This window comes from Chinchilla lanigera, unplaced genomic scaffold (genome assembly GCF_000276665.1).
Source record: "Chinchilla lanigera isolate Chin_1 unplaced genomic scaffold, ChiLan1.0 scaffold00073, whole genome shotgun sequence".
Lineage (NCBI taxonomy): Eukaryota > Metazoa > Chordata > Mammalia > Rodentia > Chinchillidae > Chinchilla > Chinchilla lanigera.
Genome location: NW_004955474.1, coordinates 7,681,603 through 7,700,831, shown reverse-complemented (window position 1 = coordinate 7,700,831; position 19,229 = coordinate 7,681,603). Strand labels below are relative to the sequence as shown.

The window sequence follows — 19,229 nt, the reverse complement described above, 5'->3', positions numbered from 1 at the left end:
TTTAGTATTAACATATGTGTCATACAAGTTTTTCTTCCCTTAATCTATACATTTTTGGTGGACTGTATAATATAGCAGTAGCTTAGTAAAGATTAAACCCCACCCCCCAAAAAACATTAGTAATGTTTTTTGTAAAACCCTCAGTAAATGTTATCTCTGGTTACTATTATTGATGAATTACAGGTAATATTGAAGTGGGGAAATGAAGAAATTGGACTGAAAGTCCTCTAGAGAGCATCTCACAGACACTGAAGTGTCATGAATTTCATAAATCAGAGTGGTATAGCAGCAGTCTAGAACAGTATGCATCCTGTGAGGATGTCTTCTATAGCATACCAAATAGTGATATGAATGAAATTAAGTGTCTCTAGGTTGACTGTGATATGATAATGTCCAGCTCTCATTTTGCTGTCATACCATTTCCTTTGATGTAACTGAGGCTTAGCACATGTTACTTCCATATCTTTAGGTACCTCCTGTCTCCATGTACACCTACACACATAGGTACAGTTATCTTTCCTAACTCTACCTAGCCTCAAGGCATTGATTTTTCCCAGAAGACTTCTTAGGTTGCTTAGCTATAATTCTAAAACAACTGAACTTGTTTATCAGGACTTCTGTTCCTCAGCCAGTCTTTCAATCTTGTGTGCACATTGAAATCATTTGAGGAATTTTTAAAACAATGCTGGTGTCTGAGCTTCTCCCCCAGGCATTCTGATTTAACTGGCGTAGGAGGAAAGCTTAGCATTGAGATTTTTAAAAATTGCTCTGGAATCCTAAAGTGCAGCCAAAGATAAGAACAGGTACTCTAAACAGAGTTAATTTTTGCCTTGCTTAGGTTATGTCTGCTTCCAACATAGCGATGCATCAAATATTTGCCACATGGACCACCATTTGATTATTTCTGATAGGAATATAAGTAAAGAATGTCTTATTCCTTTAGCCACACAAATATTGCCATTTGCAAGCAGAGCCTCTTCATCTCCCATTACCATATCATTGCCTTAGTTTTACAAGTTCTCTTGTGTCCTTTCATCTGATGAAGAATATTGCAGAAATCTATTTTTTTTTCCTTTTGGTGGTGCTGGGCATTAAATCCAGGGCTCGTGTGTAGTAGTCAAGTGCTGTACACTTGAGCTATACCTCCAGTCCCAGAAACCTGACTTCGAAAATGTTAATATCCCCACCTCTATATTAGTTTAAATGATAATGTGCCTGCTGAACAGTAACACATTTAAAAGTGCATGTGATCTGAGTGTTTAATCATTTTGTAATGTTACTCCATATCTTTAAGGAGATGTGCTCTTACTAAAAGTCAGTGATGGGAAAAGAACTGCCATAAAGAAATTCTGTTTATTCAAGTGAAAACCTTTGAAAAAAAAAAAAAAAAAAAAGCCCTGATATTTGGGTGGAGATTTCAGATCATATGAGAATGTATTTCTTTCCAGACACTATTGGGATAGTGTCTTAGAAGATCTGATCCTGTGTCTTTAAGTAAGTTAGAGCTTTCAAAAAATCCATCTCCTGTTGATGGGAACTCATGGATCTTTGGAAGCCCTCTCAAACTGAATGGTCAGAGTTTGAAGTAGCTTTTCTCAGGTGGCACAGCAGAAGGGCAGGGCTAAGAATTAAACTGAAGCCACCCAATAATGAATCTAGATGGCCAACTATTGGTGTGGGATCTCTCAGATTTTGGATGTGTTCTTCCTTTATTATTTGAGAGCTGTTCACTTTCTTTAAAAATCCTTGTGCCATTTTCTGAGTAATAAATATTGAACTTCTGAAGCAGGTATCTACATACTTCACAAATAGTATGCCTTTTTGTTCTTCAGTGTATTAGATAAAACAAATATTAATTTTATTTTTATGGTCAGTTGGTGGGTGGCAAAGCATTTAGCTTTGTTTATGATTATGTGCTTCTCCGTTTTTCTCTTTTTTTTCAGTAGTCACTTTCTTTATTATTCAAGGAAAATATTATTTAAATCTCTGCTATGAAACTATTTTTAGGATTTTTTTCTTTGGGATACTTAATATAGTGTGATAAAGTGAACTAATTTCTTTAATGATCAGTTGATAATAAAGGTTAATTTGGGGCAGTGCCACATTTGGAAGCATACTCATGAGTCTTCCATAAAGGAATCTTATATTTCATCAGGGTCTCAAACACACACTACATGAATATAGTGATAAATATATTTAAATGTTATTTAAGTACTATTTGATAATATTTAAATCAGGATTTACAGTCTTAAATGTCATGGATGTAATAGCAACAGTTTTGTGATTCCTAGATTTGACTCTAGCTCTGCTCTTCTCAGTCCCTGAGAATTGATCCTGAGGTGCAGCTTAATCTGTACTACCGGATGGGAGCATCCTGTAGTATAAAGGAGAGAATCCTTTTCATATAAAGGAGAGAATCCTTGATTGTGAGAGGGGCTGCCGGAAACAACCTGTGGGTCAGGAGGCAAAAGTCAACTGTTTACACAGCCTTTGCTGCTATGGCCCTAGTATAAGGGAGAGTTTCCCTCAGTAAATAGCCTTTCTGGAAGAGCACTCTTCTCCACGCTCTGGCACAGAACTAAGGAGCATCCTAGCACTGCAGAGGGAGGAGAAATCTCCAGATAATGGTTTTGTGGTCTGGTCTGATTTTCAGAATGAGATCCACTGGCTTTTTATTTTTATTGTAGGTAAGGGCAGAAAGTCCAGACAAGTGATTAAAATAGAAAAAAGAGGCTCAGGCAATCCTTCAAATAACTTTCACTTTTAATTGAGACTATTGATAGTAGTAGTGTCACAGGGTCACAGATGGTGCCATTGGCCCTAGGAACCATCTCAAAAATGTTCTGGTCATGAAGATCAAGGGGAGAGGTGAAAGACTGAGTATGGTACTTCCCTGCCATTGAAACTCTGTCCCCATGACAGTGGTCATGTAGAATCATCTAGTCCATTTACTAGAACAAAAACAAAATCAGTTAGAAAATAGTCTCTTCTGGTTGAGTCAGGAGATTAGTGTAGGAAATAGAAGGTGAAGATCAAATAACCAAAGTTAATCAGATACTCTGAAGTGATGTATACCTGTAAAGTAGCTTTTCAGATTCTTGCTTTTGATTGATGAACTCAAGATAATAACAAATGAGCTGAGTTTAAAAGGTGGTGACTAGAGAGATTGCTCATATTATGCAAAGTGCTCAAAGTGATGCAGACATCTAGCTTCCTTTGAAATTTGCAGGCCTAAAATTAATGTGTCGATGATTTAAAGTAGATGATAATTAATTACATGTATGTACTGTCCTTGGTGACTTTTTTAAAGACTTGCTTTTGAATGAGAAATAACTGCCCATGACCGTGGGTAATTTTACCCTCCTGGAAATCTGGACCATAATGCCTAAAGCATGAGACTATATATTTTTGTGAGAAGACAGCCCGACAATATAGAAAACTAACCTTTGATCTCACTGTTACAGTATAATAATATTATGAGGTTAATTTTCCCATTTGAGCATATTTCTTAGAGCCTAGCAGAGGAAAATTGGGACCATAACACTTTGATGAATTTAGATTATTTTTGGCCAGACAATACAACTTGGCTGTTTACATTATCAAATAATGGAGAGAATTACCAAATTTGTCATTTTACTTTATTATTTATAAATTATCCTATTTAGATTGCATCTTTTAAAGATTCAATTTCAGATGATTTGGCATGCAATTAATTTTATTCATTATTAGCCTCAGGATAAATTATAGCTCCTATTATTTTGTGTAATAGGCTCCTAACATGTTACACCATTTAGTTTCTGGGTGTTTTGCTGTAACTATTCTATTTGCTTTATTTTCTCCAAAAATTCAGATCTGAGCATTGATGTTCACCTTGTCTGCTTCTATAGGGACTCATCATAGTTATTACTCTTCCACATAAGCTGCTTGCATGGTATTTAGTTGTGCATTGCCATGTGCATGCCATGTGTATTTTTCTTTAATAATTGTCTTGGACTGGACATTGCCTGAGTCAGTTCCTTGAGATCACAGTTCAAACCTTGCTTATTTCCCACCAAGCAGAGTGCATAGTACTTTAGTAGCTACTGGGTAACACTTCGTTGAACAAATAAAGATAGGAGATTGGGACTCTCAAATAATAGAAAAGACAGTGAAACATTACCCGCTCCCTGTTTATCTATTAATTTACTTGCTGGAGTTAAAGATGTTTTTAAAAAAATGATGTTCTGAACAAGCAGTCACTCTGTAAGCTAATACTCATGTATGAAAGCAAGTTAACAGGAAAAATATACAGCTAGTGAGTCTGATATTTGGGTCTAAAGTCTGGTGCTATTTGATTTGAAATTTCAGTCTAGGTGATTGAGATCAGGTGTGTTAAGTTTCAGGGTAAGTGCATCTTTGAAGTTGGTCAGAATTGGGCTGAGGTTTAGAACGTGGTACTGAAGCAACATGAAATGTATGATAGTTCTGTTTCTCCACACCTATTTTTTGAGTATTCTTTTGTAATGGAAGCAGTATTTGTATTCTCATTTCATTGACTTCTCAAATATTTAGCTCTTCAGTAAAAGAAAGTCATGTTTACTTACAGCTGTGCTGTTGAATATGGAAGGGATTAATGGATAAATGGTAAAAAATTTTAATGTCTTATCAGTTCAATTGATATTTTCTGTTGCATGTGTAATGTTATGTTTTGTTTTGTTTGTATTAAGGATTGAATACAGGGCCTTTGCACTGAGCTACATTCTCAGCCCTTTTTCATTTTTCATTTTGAGATAAAGTTTCACTGAATTGCCCAGGCTGGGCTCCAACTTTCCATCTTCCTTCCTCAGCTTCCCAGAGTGCTGGGATTACAAGGTGTGAGTCACCAGACTTGCCTCACATATCTGTCATTCTATTTTAGGCTTTTTGTTCTTATTTGAAAGTTTTTTTTTTTCTTTTCACATGATAACTGTATAACCTAGTGGTTAAACCCTAAGCTTCTGTGTACAATTTGATTTTGTGCCCGTGCTTTGTTGAATTAAGGCGTAGTGTTCTTTTTAGTAAAATGGAAATAATAAAACCTACATGTGGGGATTTAATTAGATAAGCCACATGAAATACAAAGTTTAGTGCCTCAAACATAGGGAATAATACCTAAGGTTATTTACATTATTGTTGAAATTCTCTTCATATTTTAGTCTATAATTCTAGATTGTTTAAATTTGTGTAGTTTGATCTTATAATCAACATTGTTTGTGAGAATGTCCAACACAGATTTATGAATTCAGACTATCTCTTTATTCCTTTTCATAGTAACCTACTTGTATTTGTATTTTCATTAAAATAAATGTAATTATGGCATTAATCTATTTGATTTATAAGAAACTAAGAGAAAAATGTAAAAATAACTTTATTATTATATGATTAATATGTTTATTGCAAGAAATTTGAGAAATACTGAAAGTATTTAGAAAGAAGGTTAAGATCTCAGTAATCCCTCAATCAAATACAGTCAGAGTGAGTATTTTTGTGAAGTTTCACACAGTAAGAATGTCAAGTGGATTGAAGTCCTCCAAGTGTGTTTCTGTTTCTCCTTGCAGGGCTGCTCGTGGTCAGTTATATTTGTGGATCTTGATGCTCACAATCGCAATCGGCAGACTTTGTGCTCCCTGTTACCCCGAGAATCAAGATCTCATGTGAGATGTTTCACAATAAATTACAGTGAACTATCATTTACAGTTTTCTATAGTTTTGCATTGATTTCCCACGAAAGCACTCTAACACACTAGGAGTCATCCCGAAAGATGAGTCAGGTAGATTTGCCCCTCATTCTTGGGGCCTCCGGAAGTGTTAGGACGTGAACACTTGTGGATGCAGCTGTGTTGTCCTTTGAGTCTTTTGTAAGACAGCGGAAAATTTAACATTTTTCTTTTGGGAAAGAAGCAGCATTATGCCAAATGAGTCATTTTTGTCATGGAATGTTAGAAAACTACATCCCATCATTTATACAGTATTACTTCTGAATAAAATTTCCTTCCTGTTTTCTCTCATTAGACTTACATTTTTTCTTTCACTGGTGGATATGTATGCTTATCGTGCCTGACTGCACACTTTTCTAGGGATTATTTGTGATTCTAATCTGTTAAAAATACCTACAACAGAGTAACATAATTGTTTAAAAATGACTTTTATGAAAGCAGTACAAGATTATGATAAAGAAAAACTAGACCATAATTAACATTATTTGCTTATTTAATTATATCCCATCTCTTTATTCTACCCCTTAGATATAATCTTAGGGTGATAACATTTGGCGATACATGTTTCCACATTTTTATGTATATACATATATATATATAATATTTTTATTTTATAAACCTAGAACAGTATTGTGCATAATGATTGTTACACTAGGTCTATGAATAAACATTTCCTTCATAGCAATAGATCTGTTCATATCAATAAAGAAATTTCTGTCATATACATTTTAACTGTTTCTTCAATATAAGTTTTAAGACTTCAAATTTATTGAATGTTCAGTCTTTAAATTTTTTTTTATTTTTATAAACAAGTTGCTATGATAAACTAAGTGGTGATGACTATTAGTGGGTTTTGCTAGTGGTCCTTAGGACCCTTACACTGAGCTATATCATCAGCCCGTGCCACACACACTTTTTTAAATTTTGAGACAGGTTCTCCGTAAGTCCATAATTTGCTGTGGCTTGACTTGAACTTGCAATCCTCCTGCCTCAACCCCAGCCTCGCCTCTCAGAGTGCGAGGATTACAAGTGTATGTCACCATACATGAGTAGTGTTAAGTTTTTATATACTGCTTTAATTAATATTTTGAAGTTTGAGCCCATTGTTGAACTTTGAAAATTTTCTTCATTGCTGAATAAAGTTTCATCTCCTCTTGGGTTCACTGAAGCATAACATAGAAACATTTGCCGCAAGAAATGGAGCAGAGTCACGATCAGTTGGATGACCTCTTTCGTCTCCATTTCTGAGATTCTCTTTGGGCTCTGTTGATCATGTTGCTACAGACACTTACATTATCTCTTTCTTATTGACCCCAGAACACAGATGCTGCCTTGCTCCCTTGCATCAGTTATCCTGCATTTGCCCTGGATGATGAAGTGCTGTTCAGCCAGACACTTGACAAAGTGGTGAGAAAATTAAAAGGAAAATACGGTTTTAAGCGTTTCTTGAGGGATGGATATAGAACGTCACTGGAAGATCCCAACAGACGCTACTACAAACCAGCTGAGATTAAGGTATCAAAAATACTTTAGTTACAAGTACATGAGAGTGGTTGAAAGCACAGATTCAAGAGGATGACTTCTTAGGTTATGGTTCCAGATCTGCTATAATGGCTGTCTAACTTTGGGAAAGCTAATTAACCTCTGTGTTTAATATTTACTGGTAAATAATGATAGTGCTTATACCATGAGTTCTTGTGAGGAATAAATGACTTAACATGAATAAAAGTGCTTAGAACTGCACACAGTAAGTAACCAATAAGTGTTAGCTTTTATTACATGAGGCCCTTTTGCTCATGGTAGGCCATATTGATTCATAGGTAGTTGAACTTTTCTGTCACATTTTCAGTCCATTGCCTGTTTGTCTTATAGTTCTGTTTATAATCTGGCTTTCACTCCATTAAGCAAATCTTTTATTAAAACTTTCTTTCTTTCTTTCTTTCTTTCTTTCTTTCTTTCTTTCTTTCTTTCTTTCTTTTTTCTTTTTCTTTTCTTTCTCTTCCTCTCCCTCCCTTCCTCCCTCCCTCCCTTCTTCCTTCCTTCCTTCCTTCCTTCCTTCCTTCCTTCCTTCCTTCCTTCCTTCCTTCCTTCTTTCTTCTTTGCTTTTTTCCTTTCTTTCTTTCATTTAGGTACTTCTGTTGGAAATACAATTCTTAAAGTATTTTGCTTTAAAATACTATATATTCCAAATATATACATCATTATATCCAAGTTTACAGTAGCTTCTTTTAAATCATCCAAAATATTGTAACTTTCCCTCGGAAAAGTTAGCATCCTTGCATATTGCTGAGGACTTGCCTTAACAGGAAGGTTAAAAAAATTTTTTTTTTTTTTTTCCTCCGGTACCAGGAACCGAACTCAAGACCTTGCGCTTGCCAGGCAGGCACTTTTGCCGCTGAGCTAAATCCCCAGCCCTAAAAATTATTTTTTAAAGCATGCTCTTAATTTTAACTCACTCACTGAAGATAGGTGCAGTCTCTATGAATATTTGTGTAGAATATACCTAAGCAACATGAGAGCCTGTGGTTGGTAATTAACATGCCACTCTTCTAAAACTCAGTATGCACTTAGTTTTGCAGGACAACCAGGCAAGCATTTATTATTTTATTTATTTCACAGTTTACTATCATTTGGGAACATTGGAGCCATTTTATTGTGCACAGTTTTGAAATTTTACAGCAGCATTACAATCCGCAGATTAGGGTAAAAGATGAATTTATCTCTTAAACACCTTCAAAAGTTTCTTTCCTATTTGATTCATTTCTTGAAGTGGTTTATCTCCTGTATATGTTGATTGGGCCACCTGCAACTACCTCCTTTTACTGTCCTTCAATGTGGAGTCTGCCCAGTGGGCTTCCTCTACTGCAGCACTTGCTGCTGAGCGCCACCAAGGGAACTGCAAACACTGTGAATAGACATGGTCCCAAATTCAGGACCCTGTGTTGGTTGCATCTTTGTCACTGCTTTCACTTCTTTTTTTTTTTTTTTCCCCCTTTGGTCTTTTTGAGACAGAGTTTTGCAGTGCACTTCAGGCTGGCCTTGAACTCACTTTGTAGCCCAGGGTGGCCTTGAACTCATAGCGATCCTTCTGCCTCAGCCTCCCTAGTGCTGGGATTACAGGTGTGCACCACTGTGCCCTGCTGCTGTCACTTCTTGTCACTCCTGCTGTGTGACCCTTTGAAAGCTTTTTCCGCTTCCCCCACTTACTCCCATTGGCAGCCTTTTGCTTCTTATTTCCTGCTGGATGGCCTTTCATTTCCCGTGGCCTCCTGTGCTGCATCTCCCCTTCAGCCGCACATACCTCTGCCTCCTCTCCCGCAGAACGTGCTCTCCCCTTCCTGAGGCTCACCCTGCACATGCAGCCTGTTTTCTTATTTTCTTAGGCATTCATGAGCATTTTCTTCTCTGATAGAGGAACACATATCTCTCCTTTGTTCTCCTCATCTTCCCCTCTTCTGCCTTCCCTCTTCTTTTTCCCTCAATTTAAATCAATTTCTTCTCATTTGAAAAAGTACAAAACTCTCCCTTAGCCCTAACCCTATCTGCCTGTCCTCCTCTTGCTGCCTGCTGCACGTTTCTGGACAGCCTGGTATGGACTTGGCGTAGACCTTGATTGCCCCCAACTGGTTCAGGGCCTTGTCTTCTGGCTGTCCCCCTAGGCGCCCGGGGGCTGGGCTGACTTCACTCAGTGTCACACTGGCTTATGGTGGGTGCTTTTCTGACCTTATGTTACTGACTCACTCCCTGTTATTTGTGTGTCTTAACTGAGTCCTCCTTGGAGTTTTCTCCCCCATTTGCAGTGATTTTTTCTTTCTTGTTCTCGGCTTTTGTCTGTCACTGTCCTTCTCTGTCTCTTGTACAGGTTCCTCTTCCTCCACCTCCTCTAAACATTGCTCTTCTCCTGGGGTCCATCTTCAGCCTTCCTTGCTTTTCTATCCCCCGTGCTCGTGCTGTCAGTACTGGTACTAATTATCTCTGTCCCTGACTCACGCTACTCCCCAGTGCCTGCTCACGTGTACTGCTGCTTTTTGGACACTTCACTTAGGTGTCCGTACAGCCTGCCTGCATTCAGCTCCCACCTTTCTATCCAGGCCCAAACCCGATAGTCATTTTAGGGTCCTCATTCCTGCTCACCTACCTGTAAGGCCCAGAAGCTGGCAGATGTAGCCTCTTAATCTTAAAATTACGTCCCTTTCTTTCCTCGGTTTACGTTAGTGGTTATACCTGGGGCAGTTTTGTCTTCCAGGGGACTTTTGACAAGATCTGTAAACATTTTTGGCTGTCACTTTGGAGGGTGCTACTGGCATCTGGAAAGAAGAGACCAAGAATGGTACTAAACATCTGTGCAGCACAAAACAGTCTCTGCAGCAGAGAGTTATTTGGCCCAAAACTTTGGGAGTAATTGAAGCTACGATACCAGGTTTAGGCTGCTGTCTTTTCTTGCAGGATTGCTCTAGCGGTCTCCTAGCTTGAGTCCTTATTTCTTGCCCTACAGTTCTCTTCAGTACTCCTAACTGCCCAGTCTTGCAAAGAAATCTGGCGCTGCTCTGTATTCATTAGTGGCCCCTATTACTTCAGATCAAAGTCTCATTCTCTGAGCATGACCTCTAGCCTGACCTGACTGGGTATTAGTTTTGTTTGCTTGTTTGTTTGTTTGTTTGTTTTGAGACAGGGTCTCACTGTGTAGCCCAGGCTGGTCTCGAACTCATGGTGATCCTCCTGCCTCAGCCTCCTGAGTGTTAGGATTACAGTCCTGTGCCAGCACACTTGGCTTGGGCTTTACTTTTTACTACTACCTTGTCCTTGCTTATTTTAGAAATATTACAGTTTGTACTCATTTTGGTTCTGTGTGAGTAACCCTAAGCTTATCTCTTCAGTGAAGCTAAATGGAGCACTAGCCGAAACATCTTGTCCTGTGAACCCTTCCCCCACCCTCAAGAGTTCCCTTCCCACAGCCTCTAGAGTTTCATTGCCTGTTCCAGATGTACCACGTGTACATGTGTTGTACTGGACTATACTTGTTTACTCACACCACAGCCTTTGCATGAGGCTGCGAGCCTCGGGGCAGTTGTCTGGCTTTTGTCTTCATAGCTCAGTCTAGTTGGTTCTAGGCATTAGTAAGTGCTAATTCTTTATGAAATGACTGCTATTTGATGGAGTGAATAGGTGAGCTTTTGAATAAAAAGGGTCCTGAGAGGGCCAGGATATAGCTCAGCAGCAAAGCATCTGCCTGGTAAATGCAAGATCCTGAGTTTGATCCCTGGTACCAAAGAAAAGAAATGCAGAAAAAGAGTCCTGAGAAGTTTTTTAAAAGGTCAATTACATGTATAAAATCAGTTTTACTTGAAGTTATTACTGTGACTTTATATATAATCTAAATATAGTTGCTCTGATTTGCAAGTAAAAATTGAATATTTTATTTTGTTTTAGCTATTTGATGGCATTGAATGTGAATTTCCGATATTTTTCCTTTACATGATGATTGATGGTAAGTAGACTCATTCCTGAAATTCAAGCTGTAGGATTTCAGTGGTTTTAAAAGAGCAGAAGTGAAATGTCACTCCTTTCAGCTAGCAAATAGACTGCACTTCAGTGCTGTTAACTGCTCAGTATTTTTATCTGTTACTCATCTGCTTTCTGAGCGAATGTTAAACCATGTGAAGATTTTAAAAACTACCTTGAAGTATTTAAATATTATTCTTATTTACAAAAGCTTTTTATTCATAGAAATCATGAATGCTGTAATCATGATATTGTAAATAATCTGTAACATGACTTTATCGAATCAAGTTCTTGGAAAAATATCTCACATTTGCATTACTTTTTTCAATTTTATTTTAACATTTAGCACAAAAGATTACCACAGTAATTATTAAGGAGCTACTAGATTATTCTAAAGTGAATTTGTGATGCTTATTGAGCACAGATGCTATTTGATTTTATATTTTAGGAGTTTTTAGAGGCAATCCCAAACAAGTCAAGGAGTATCAGGACCTTTTGACTCCAGTGCTTCATCAGACTACAGAAGGTATAATTGTTATTCCAGAATGTTCCTGTGAAATGTATAAATGAGTCCTTTACAATACACAATAATTGCTATTAAATTTTAAAATGAAGGTGGCCTCAAATGAAATTAGAAATAGTAGTCTCTATTGATTTATTTTAGTAAATCTTTTTACAAAAATTCATTAGGCCAGACAAAGCTAGAGGTGAACATTAGCACTCATGGCTATAGCAGTGCTGTGATAGTTTGCATGTGGGTGATTTTTTTCATCTTATTTATGGTATAACTTTTTCACTCTGTGTAGTGTGACACTAATATAAAGTGGCTGGTTTTTGTCCTAATCATCAAAAACGCTATGTCAAGTGTAAGTCCCCACTTCCCATGCAAAAGACTGCCTGGAGAGGCTCTGCTCTGGTCTGAAGGCCCAAACATTGCCAAGAGCACTCAGGTCTCCTCTTCGGAGTTGCTTCTAGGACCTTTAGCATTGTATTTTGAATATGCGCTGCTATGCTAAAATGTCATCCTTTGAGGATGGGTATAATATTTTATAAGTGGTCCAATTCCCCATCTTATGAGTCTGCATTCGTTTCAGTCAAACACTACTGGGGCCATAAAAGAACATAATTGACTATTCTATATAATGGAAAATTAATTCTCAAAGGAGTTCCAAAGGCAGTTGTGTAAATATCTTTAGGATTGGAAGTATTAAGAAGAATATGAATATTCTCATGGAAGAACAAGCTTTTAAAATACATTTATATGGAGGTTAAAAATGATGGTGTGTTGGTTAAAAAAAAAGTCACATGGTCATAAGACACGAAGTGTCATTCACAGCACTGTGTGTTCTCTTCCTGTCTCACAGCAAATTAGTGATAGTTGATGTTTTCTACAAATATCTTAGAGTAAATAATTCACATTTTATGCCCATCTTTAACAATTCTTGTAATGTTAAAAATTGTGAAATATGTATATTGGTAAACATTGGATTACAAATAAATACTAATTTTTAAAAACAGTTTTCTTTAAATATTAAATTACAAATAAATATTAATTTTTAAAAGCATGTATGTCTTTATACTTGAAATAATCACTTGCCTGATGAGTGAAATAATGTAATAAATATAGTATTTGAGAATCAGCTGGTTTGGTATTCAGATCCCTTTAGTGTGCATGAAGATCGGAGTTTCACGTACTCCCTTTCTGGCTTCATCATGCTTGGACAGTGATGTCTAAAGTATTCTTTGAGTATCGTAGAGAATTTTACTGGTTTTTGACACACATATCAGTATTGATTGTTGCCTGAGGAAGTAGCAAAATTTTAAGGAAATTTTTGTAATTTTATTAGGAAAATTAAGTTGTCTCTGGGTTAATATTGCAAAAAGTACTCTAAAACTATCCTACTCCTTAAATAATAGTTTAGTTTCTCCAAGGAATATTTAAATGAGTTAGTCACAGAGAAAGATGGATTTTTTTCTTTCATTGATATGGAATGGTAGATAATCAGCTTAATATTTAAATAGGGATTTCTTTGCTCTAAGCAGTGGCTCAGGGTTATAATTCTTTATTTATGATTATATAGTATCTACTTGTGAAGCATCTATTGACTAGTCATATTAAGACAAGCTTTCTCTATGCTTTATATATTGCATATTGTATATTTATGGATTCATTTAAAACTCTTAAAATTAAGCATTGTTAAACAAGATGTGTGTACATTGTGTTCTGAATCATAATACTGTGCTGTTGACTTAGTTTTTGAAATCAAGAAGCTTTTCTCCATGTTTTTCACTGGCAGTATCTGAAAGGAACCAGAATATCCCATCTCCTATAGTTTGTCAAATCCACTACCTCAAGTAAAATCATTCTATCTATCTGCTTTCTAGTCGTTTCAGGTTAAGAGGAATTGTGGAAGGACACTGCTTTGTTACATTTTAAATATACTTATTCTTCAACTTTACAGGATATCCTGTTGTACCAAAGTACTATTATGTGCCAGCTGATTTTGTAGAATGTGAAAAAAGAAACCCTGGTAGTCAAAAGCGATTTCCTAGCAACTGTGGACGTGATGGAAAACTGTTTCTTTGGGGACAAGCCCTTTATATCATTGCAAAACTCCTAGGTAAGTGGAGAATGTTAGGAACATTTCTGTCTCTTGTTATCAAACTGTTAGAAATCGATAGGTCTTCTCTGACATTTTTCTTATATTTGGGTGGTATTTTATTCTGTTAGAGGCCTTTGGGGAGTTTCTTAGTGTGTGAAAGTGTATTAACATATCTGTTCTACTGAATGATGATGGATAGTTTCTGGGAAGAAAGTCAAATAGGTATGGGTATCATGATCACTTAGGGGGTTGCATTCAGCTTAGCAGAAAGATTTCTGGCAGAAAGCTATGAGAACCTTTGAGTTTTTATGTGATACAATAAAATTTGATTTAATATAACAGTCACATTTGGACATTGTGTTAGTAAACTGCTTGTCATAAGGCATAGGCCATCTTTGAAGATTCTTTTTCTTCCAATAAAATGTTGACAGTTTTCTTAGTTAGCTGAAAGCTTAATGAGACTACTTATTCATAATTTGTTGGAATTCCTTTTTAGCTTCTCTCACAATTTTAGCTGAATCAGAGTACCCTTGGGCACGTGGAAACAGAAGTAAATTTGGTAAACATAAAAAAAGTCATTATGCATTTCCTGTACCATTTTTTGCTAAAATTTCGGATATGACTAGCATTTCCATCAAGCGGGCTATCATTTTAAAGTCAGAATAACTTTATAACAAATAGGGTATGAGGCAAGCTTTGTAAATATTTTACCTGCACTAAAAAATAACTGCTTACTATATGAAATACTGTTATTGCCCTTGTTGTTTTAACATTTCTATATAAATGCTAAATTAGTTTGTGCAGTAAGAGTAACCATCTTTGGTTTCTTTTTAATATTCCATGAGAGAGGAATATTTCAAAGACCAGATTTTCAATTTGAGCTAATGCTTTCTTCACTTTGCTCCTTTCCTTACTATATTTTTGGAGTCTCTATGTATATACTTAATGATAATTTAAAAACATATAGAAAATCCTTTTTTCTTTAAAAGGGCAGCTTTTTGAAAAGGAGCTTATTTTTTATATAGGCTTGGCTTTTAGATTTTATAAAGGGGGGGAGAAATATACATGAAATAGTTTTCTTAGAATCAAGCCAGGTTTGGAAAGGTTATCTAGTTAGAATGTTATTTCCGTCTTATTAACATATATTTAAAGAAGCTTTTTGATAACAGCTAAATAAAACATTTTAGTAGAGGAATATTTAACCTATATAAGAACAAGAATTTTAATATGAGAGTCATAAGTTTATGTACACTTAGAAATTATAAACGAGCATGGTGAATTTTTCTGTGATTCAGAGCCCCAAAACTGACAACTAGGACCTGGAATTTAAAGTAAAACCCTTTACCTCCCTGCCTTTACTAAATGTCCATTCTAGGGTTGATACAATTAGAAGGAGTATTGCTTGAGCAAAGGATTTGAATACAATTGACAACGCTATGAGTTGGGAATACAGAATTGAGTATACCCTCCACAAGCAAATTGAGCTTAAAAAAAGAAATGTAGGTATGTATTGATTGATTGATGGGTCAACATCTTCAGCCATGAGAAAAATGCAAATCAAAACTACATTGAGATTCTGCCTTACTCCACTCGGGGTGGCTATCAAGAGTATAAAAAACAGTAAGTGCTGGCAAGGGGGGAAAAAAAGAAAAGGATTGACGGTAGTATCAATCAGTAAAACAGCATTGCTCCCTCCTTACTGCAGAATAAAGGGAGATGGATCTTGCACATAGGTAGCATTTTCTCATGATAAGACCAGAATGCACATAAATAGTATAGGTCATGCCTTCATTCCTTGTTTCATGACCGAAAAAACAAAGCAGAAATACTGCAGGGCTCTGTTAAAAGAGAGTCTATTTTTTTTTTTTCCCTGCTGAGCTTCTAAGAAGACAGTGGAGAACATGCAGAAGGTATTTGAAATATGAAACCACATACCAATTTCCTGCTGATAAAAACGAGTTATGTACTCATTAGTACTCTGCCATAGCTATGTGTCATCTGGTTAACAACTCACTAGTTAAGATCAATAAGATTTCAGAAGATGAATCATTTAGTTGCTCTTAACTATTGTACACATCCCTCAAGAGCCATCAGATATCTGTGGATTTTTATTAAGATAGCACATTTACTAACAAAATCTTATTTATTCATTAAAGGAAACTCACATATCTAATTCACAGCATTCTGTGAGCAGTTAAGTGGAGTCACTTTTTTTTTTTTACATGAAAGTAATAGAATAGTGAATCTTTAAAAACATTCTGTAGTATGTGATGTTCATGAATTCAGGCCAGTTTATATTCCACTGAAATCTAAGACAAATACTTTGCCTATGAATGCCTAAGTGAATAATTATACAGCAAAGATGTGGCTTCTATTCCATTGTTAGAGAAGAAAACACATATGGTATTTCTTAAACTAAGTCCTAAACATCTGTGATTTTAGAAAATGATTAATTTTTACAGTATTTCCTTTTTTGCCGTAGAAAACTTAGAAAAATCAATATTTGCTATAAAATAAATAAACTATAAACATGTTTATTTTAAGCTATGTGCCATATTTTATGATAAAATATTCATCTTAAATAAAATGATCATTAGTTATGACTTCAACTTGTTATGTAAATTTGAATGTCTCTTACCTCTTTGAGACTACTATATAGAAAAGAAAAGTACTTTTTTAAGCTCTTTGCAAAAATAAATAACTCTAAAGTATGTATCATATAAAAAGCCACTTGAAGATTGTGATGTTTGGACTGAAAGATTTTCTTTTGAGGTTCTGAAACTAAAATGATATAACAATGTTTTTATTCTAAAACTACCCGACATTATATAACATACATACATGTTCTTATTTGATGTATCTGTCACTTAGCTTTAAGAAATTTCACTTCTTGGTTTTAGTTTATCTTTTTAATATGCATGCAACCAACTTATCCTGTATAGCAGATATTTATAGAGCAGACCTTCATTCAGCTACTATTAGAAGATCCCAGATCATTATAGATTAAAACTTGATATACTGCATATCTTAAGGAAGATGAGTTGATGAATTTTTTAGGGTGGATATTTTGAAAACATTAATAAACATCAACAATTAAAATGACATGTTCTTTAAGCTTGAAAAATTTTTAAGCAGTCTTAATTAATTTTCTGTGCCATACACACAAACTCCTAAAATATTCAGAAGAATGAAATTGTCCTTGAATTTCAGGAAAGATCTGTGTTTAAAGAATGAGTATTATTTCATTTCTTTGGACCACCAAGAGGGACCTTTAAAGTGATTAAATATATATAGAAATACTTTTAATCATTTACTGTTCCCCTCAACAAACCATCAGATACCAACAGTACAGTTATGCCACCTACATATATATAGATATATATATATAATGCCTTAGTACTTTATATATATATATATATATATATATATATATATAAAATGCCTTAGTACTTTCTTTTTCTTCTTTCCCTCATCCCAGTTGTTCCTTCCTTTGAGCAGTTTCTTTCCCTTTCTTATTATCTATTGTACATTTTGGGTTTTATTTACTCTTTCATGTTCTTACACCAGGGAGACAATATGATGTTTATACATGTGGGTCCGATTTATTTCACTTACGAGTATGGTCTCTAGTTGCATCCATTTACCTATAAAAGCCTCGAGTTTATCTTTTTTTATAGCTGAGTAATACTCTATTGTATACAAATACCACATCTTTTTTATCCATTCCTCAGTTGATGGGCATTTTGGGTTGTTTCCAAGATTTAGCTATGACAAATTGTGCTGCTATAAACATGGGTGCACATATATTGCTGTGGTATGTTTTTAATTCTTCTGGAAATATACCCGGAAGGGGAATAGCTGAGTTAGGTGGGACTTCTAATCCTAGTTTTGTGAGGAATCTCCAGCTGATTTCCATAGTGGTTTCACCAATTGACACTCCCACCAGCATGCTTGTATCTGATAATCTGAGCAACTCATCTGATGACAACAATTTGCAGTATAATATCCATTGGTGAATTCCTATAATCCTGCCTAGTGACACACTATGTACTGTCTCTAATGTTCTTTTAAATTATTATTTTCTTGTTCCCTTTAATGATTTGATCAATCTTCTATTCTTACATCTGGTAATCTGAGCAACTTCGTTGAAGATAACAATATGTAATATAACAACCACTGTTTATCATTTGGTTTGAAACCCTGTATCATTTTTAATGTCCTTGCTTTGTGTTGTTTGTATCTTGCTATTTCTTTTTCTGTATTATTTTCTTTAAAATAAAAATAATTAATGCTAAAATGTATATATGTACTTTAAAATATCCAAAATATTACATATTATATGTATTAAAAATAATAAATGTAAGTCCCCAACTTAATTTCTTGGATTTCTGAATCCCCTGATAAAGTCATTATTTGGAGTCAAATTCATTTCCCTGTAGATATTAAATGATTACTAATACCCAGTAAACTTGTAACCATGAGATATAGATTGTTTTTCTCACTTTGATTTTTCCTTCATTCTCTCCTGGCTTTTCTTTTTTCCTTTTCTTCTTATTTTTCCTGGAGTGCAGGAGAAGTCATTGGTTTTGAGATCATAAACTTAAGAATCAGTTCAGAGTTTAAATGTGCATTCCTCCATCTGTACTATCTAAGTGACTTGAAAAACTTATTTTTAACTTCCATGAAGATCAGTTTCCTTTTTTTACAAGGATTCACTAGTGAAGAAATACACAGAAAGCATTTACTTCATAGCAAATATATACTTAAATGATTCTTCTAGTTCCTGTCCTTTGTTCTCTCCTTTTTTCCTCCCAGCCGAATTTAGGAGACAGTATATGTGAACATGTGTCTCATAGCTTTGTTCAGGCAAGCAATCAGGGTACTCATGAGCTCTTCTTATAGGTATACCATAGCCACAAAATTAATCCAAAGAGAAAAAGGAAAGAAAAGGAGACTGTACCCTAGTTGCTACTTAACTATTCTTCTGCTCACTCCTTCTGTGTTTAGAGGCCTTCTCTTTGATAATCAATCACCATGATCATCCACTGGCTCTGTTACTGTCAGGTCTATAATAAGACCAATAGGACCTATTTCTCTTTCTCGCTAAGGGCAGCCTAACTATTCTGATGTACTAACTTCTAAGTCCAGTGTTGTAACAAAGGCAAGTCTATTTTATTTCATTCCTGATGTTTCTTGCCTTCAGTTGACCTCAAAGATAAAAGCCACTTGTTAATCCTAGAAATTCTTTTTTAAGTTGTTGATCTAATGCATCCTACTGTATATGAGAACATAGGAAATTGGGGTCTTTTCATTGGTCTATTGACTTCAAATATAGCTGACTCTTTAGTATATCACATGGGTTTGTTACTGATTAGTTAAAGATGAAATG

General features: G+C 35.4%; 1 protein-coding gene across 5 annotated transcripts in view; it reads left to right on the top strand.

The window, feature by feature from the left end:
* The window catches only part of Phkb (phosphorylase kinase, beta), a 201,427-nt gene that overhangs the window by 100,252 nt on the left and 81,946 nt on the right, over positions 1 to 19,229 (top strand). For all 5 annotated transcript variants that reach the window (XM_013502735.1, XM_005401408.2, XM_005401407.2 and 2 more), the window contains 5 exons: positions 5,577 to 5,672; positions 7,053 to 7,250; positions 11,166 to 11,223; positions 11,686 to 11,763; positions 13,700 to 13,858. In XM_013502735.1, the coding sequence (XP_013358189.1) occupies positions 5,577 to 5,672; positions 7,053 to 7,250; positions 11,166 to 11,223; positions 11,686 to 11,763; positions 13,700 to 13,858 (589 nt within the window). The remainder of the gene's footprint in view (positions 1 to 5,576; positions 5,673 to 7,052; positions 7,251 to 11,165; positions 11,224 to 11,685; positions 11,764 to 13,699; positions 13,859 to 19,229) is intronic.